The sequence below is a fragment of the Gossypium hirsutum genome, chromosome D13 (assembly GCF_007990345.1).
Source record: "Gossypium hirsutum isolate 1008001.06 chromosome D13, Gossypium_hirsutum_v2.1, whole genome shotgun sequence".
NCBI classification, from domain to species: domain Eukaryota; kingdom Viridiplantae; phylum Streptophyta; class Magnoliopsida; order Malvales; family Malvaceae; genus Gossypium; species Gossypium hirsutum.
Genome location: NC_053449.1, coordinates 43,971,607 through 43,976,022, shown reverse-complemented (window position 1 = coordinate 43,976,022; position 4,416 = coordinate 43,971,607). Strand labels below are relative to the sequence as shown.

At 36.8% G+C, this 4,416-nt stretch overlaps 1 protein-coding gene and 1 pseudogene across 1 annotated transcript; one reads left to right on the top strand and one right to left on the bottom strand.

The window, feature by feature from the left end:
• Positions 1-480: 480 nt before the first annotated feature.
• Positions 481-1,441, bottom strand: LOC121225065 (auxin-responsive protein SAUR71). Its single transcript, XM_041108870.1, has one exon. The coding sequence runs from the start codon at positions 1,090-1,092 to the stop codon at positions 661-663; it is 432 nt and encodes a 143-aa protein (XP_040964804.1). The 5' UTR covers positions 1,093-1,441; the 3' UTR covers positions 481-660.
• Positions 1,442-2,178: 737 nt separating this feature from the next.
• On the top strand, positions 2,179-3,670 carry LOC121224973 (photosystem I P700 chlorophyll a apoprotein A2-like; annotated as a pseudogene).
• Positions 3,671-4,416: the final 746 nt, after the last annotated feature.

The following is a 4,416-nucleotide window of genomic DNA, read 5'->3' as shown; positions in this document are numbered from 1 at the left end:
ACCTCCATTGTGATCCCAAGCCACCGTCACAGGATAATCACCTAATGTTTCCCCAAATTTGAGATCTGCCCCCTATTATTTTGTTCTGGTTTGTGCTTTTTTAATAATACTAATTTAATTATCTTATTATCCCAATTTTACACTTAGATATATACTGAAGAAAATAAAAGAAAAGAGACTATAATTTATGTTTTGTGAAGTGCAGGAAAACCTCACAATGAATGGAACCAAGAACCTCTTTTGGGGTTTTTCGTGATTTTCTAAGCATCCAAGGAAATTATAAATATAGCTTTTGCATTTCAAATTTGCTAATTTTCCCTTCCAGTTTTCCTTCAAAACAAACAGAAAATTTTATGCATTATAAAACCGCTAAACACATGAGTGATAGCTGTCAGAATCTCCAACTTTACCTTGTCTCGCATTCGGCTTTCCTTTCAGAATGAATTTCTAAACAAAGAAAAAGAAATTAAATCAAATATATAGGGGAAAAAAGCAATTTCTCCATTTCTGTGCAGTCCTCTTTACAGGGAAGGACTATACAAAAAAACAAGAAAGAAAGAAAAAGAAAACCCTAAAAATTTCTTCAGTTTTCTTCCTTTTAACCTTTCTATATTTACACAAGCGCAAACGACAGCGTTTTAAATGTCCTTTCTCTTCCTCTCAGAAATCGAGAAAACAACAGTCGTCGGAGAAAGAACGAAGGAGATCTTGGAGGTCACGTGACTCAACCCCAAGTCTCAAGGCTTCCATTACCCGTTCGAAAACTAGCACGTGACAGGGAATACGAAGCACCCCTTTTTGCTCATACCCATACTCCTGAGCCGACTTATTAAGCAACCCAACGAAAACCGGATGGTTCAGCAACTCGGCGTTCACAACGAATCGTTCCATTTCCTCCCCCACATACACCGGCACATGGCCTTGGGGAACCGACCGCCGTCCCGGCTTTTTCACCGAGGAGACGGCGATGAGGAATGATTCGGCTGAACGCGTGGGGGTGGCGCGTTCTCTGTTGGAGGCATCGGAACGGAGGAGCCTGTATTGGGAGGAAGAATCGGCAACGCGGGAGAGACGGCGGATGAGTTGTTTCATTTGGCGTTTTATGAAAAAGAAAAGAAAAGAAAAGAAGTGAAATCTTCGAGTGTGAAGGTGAAGCAATTAGTTAGTACCAATCGTGGTTGTGGAGTCCTCGTCCCTGTTTAGCTTTGGTTGAAGAAGAGAAGAGAAGAGAAGAGAAGGGAGAGAGTAGGGAGGAAGGAGAGTGAGGGGCGCAATATATATAGAGGAGGAAAGAGGGAATTAAACAAAGGATAGTGATGATATGATATGAGAGAAAAAGGAGGGTACAAGTAGTACTTGCCAGGTACTATTACTCTCATTATTTTATTTTCTTTCATTTTTTATTTGAATTTACTTTTTATCTTATATTAAATATATATATTTTTAAGTTTGATTATAGAAACCATGATGGTGATCTACTATGAATGTTTGCCTCTTGAAAAATGTTTTTCATCTTTTCATAATAATAAAAGTTTTAACCAAAAATATTAAACTGACCCTAAAACATAAGAAAGAAAATTACTAACGACTACTTTATGTAAAAGAAATTTGATATGCATGCCAAAAATTCACTTATAAATTAAAATTTTGATACAAGTCCAAATCTCATCATATAATTATTTTATTAAAATTTATTACTTTGCATATGTAACACCCATACTTTAGCACCCGATGCAACGGCTACTGGTGCAATAGCGAGCACCAGTTTTACCTGGGGAGGCAGTGATTTAGTGGCAGTGGGGGGCAAAGTTGCTTTGTTACCTATTTCATTAGGAACCGCAGATTTTTTTTGTCCATCACATTTATGCATTTACGATTCATGTGACAGTATTGATACACCTGAAAGGTGTCCTATTTGCTCGTAGCTCGCATTTGATACCGGATAAAGCAAATCTCGATTTTCATTTCCCTTGTGACGGGCTTAGAAGAGGGGGGCATGTCAAGTTTCCGCTTGGGATCATGTCTTCTTAGGACTATTTTGGATGTACAATTCAATTTCGGTAGTAATATTCTATTTCAGTTAGAAAATGCAGTCAGATGTTTGGGGTACTATAAGTGATCAATGGGTGGTAACTCATATCACAAGAGGGAATTTTGCGTAGAGTTCTATTTCTATTAATGGGTGGCTACGCGATTTCTTATGGGCACAAGCATCCTAGGTAATTCAGTCTTATGGTTCTTCATTATCTGCATATGACCTTATTTTATTAGGTGCTCATTTTTTGTATGGAATTTTAGTTTAATGTTTCTATTCAGCGGACGTGGTTATTGGCAAGAACTTGTTGAATCCATCGTTTGGGATCATAATAAATTAAAAGTTGCTCCTGTTACTCAGCCTAGAGCTTTAAGCATTATACAATGACGTATTGTAGGGATAACCCATTACCTTCTGGGTGGAATTGCCACAACATGGGTATTCTTTTTAGCAAGAATTATTGTAGTAGGATAATGGCTATAAGGATTTGAAAGGCATTATAGCATTAATATTTCCAAGGTTTAGCCAAGGATTAGCTCAGGAACCCACTACTCGTCGTATTTGGTTTGGTATTGCTATCGCGCATGACTTCGAGAGTCATGATGATGTTATTGAGGAACGTCTTTATCAGAATATTTTTGCTTCTCACTTCGGGCAATTAGCAATAATTTTTCTATGGACTTCCGGGAATCTGTTTCATGTAGCTTGGCAAGGAAATTTTGAGGCATGGGTACAGGATCCTTTACATGTAAGGCTGATTGCTCATGTAATTTGGGATCCTCATTTTGGTCGACCGATGGTGGAAGCTTTTACTAGAGGTGGCGCTCCTGGTCTAGTGAATATCGCTTACTCTGGTGTTTATCAGTGGTGGTATACAATCGAGTTATGTACTAATGAAGATATTTATACTGGAGCCATTTTTTTATTATTTCTTTTTGATTTATCCTTAATAGCGGCTTGGTTACACCTACAAACAAAATGGAAACCGAACGTTTCGTGGTTCAAGAATGTCGAATCTCGTCTCAATCATCATTTGTCAGGACTATTTGGAGTAAGTTCTTTGGCTTGGACAGGGCACTTAGTCCATGTCGCTATTCCTGGATCCCGAGGGGAATATGTTTGATGGAATACTTTCTTAGATGTATTACCGCATCCCCAAAGGTTAGGCCCATTATTTTAGGTCAGTGGAATCTTTATGCTCAAAACCCCGATTCAAGTAGTCATTTATTTGGTACCTCCCAAGGATCAGGAACTACCATTCTAACCCTTCTCGGGGGATTCCATCCAAAAAGGCAAAATTTATGGCTGACTGATATTGCACACCATCATTTAGCTATTGTAATTCTTTTCTTAATAGCGGGTCACATGTATAGAACTAACTTCGGAATTGGTCACAGTATAAAAGATCTTTTCGAAGCACATATTCCTTTGGGAGGATGATTAGGGCAGGGGCATAAGGGTCTTTATGACACAATCAATAATTCAATTCATTTTCAATTAGGTCTTGCTCTAGTTTCTTTAGGGGTTATTATGTCCTTGGTAGCTCAACACATGTACTCTTTATCTGCTTATATGTTCATAGCACAAGACTTTACTACTCAAACTGCCTTATATACCCATCACCAATATAAGTAAATCAACTCAGTTAAGAGTTTACTATAAGTATATAAATATAAATATTAAGTTGTTATTATTACTAATAAAAAGAAAGTTTTTTTAAATAAAAAATAAATATAATTTTAATGCGTTCAAATTCACATCCGTAATAAAACTTTCACTTTGAATGATATATTTTATAAAATTTAATTAATTAAAATGTTTGATTAAGACAAAATGTTGTATTGTGGAGACTCGGGATTTCTTTCTTTTAAAAAAAAAGAGCTTGAATTAAGCGGTAATGGAAATGATACGAAAATTTCATTCATCCATCTCCCTCCTAATAACGAGAAGAATGCTCTCTTTTCGGGAATCCGTAGCAGTACAGTTCCGTGATTTCCCTTTTGTGTTTTGCCAACGTGGCCACTTTCTTCTGGTTTTCAACACCGCGTGACAACACTGTCCAATAAAGATTGTCCGTTTTACACACCATCTGCCTGGAGGCTTAGGATGGAAGGGAAAGAGAGTGATACCACTGTTTCCTCTTTTCAAGTCCAAAAGAAAGAAGAAATAGGAATCTACGTGGTTATTTTATATTGAAATATAAATTATAAATACTAAGATTGATAAATGAATTGGCAAGTTGATGAAATCCCACGGCACTTTCACATTTGTGGTCACCCTTCTCTTTTGGCTAAAGACAATGAATTTTTAGGGTTTTTTTCTCTTAATTTTTAAATTCTAATAAAAAGCTTTTAAGGTTTTAGAGATTTTATGAAAATTTG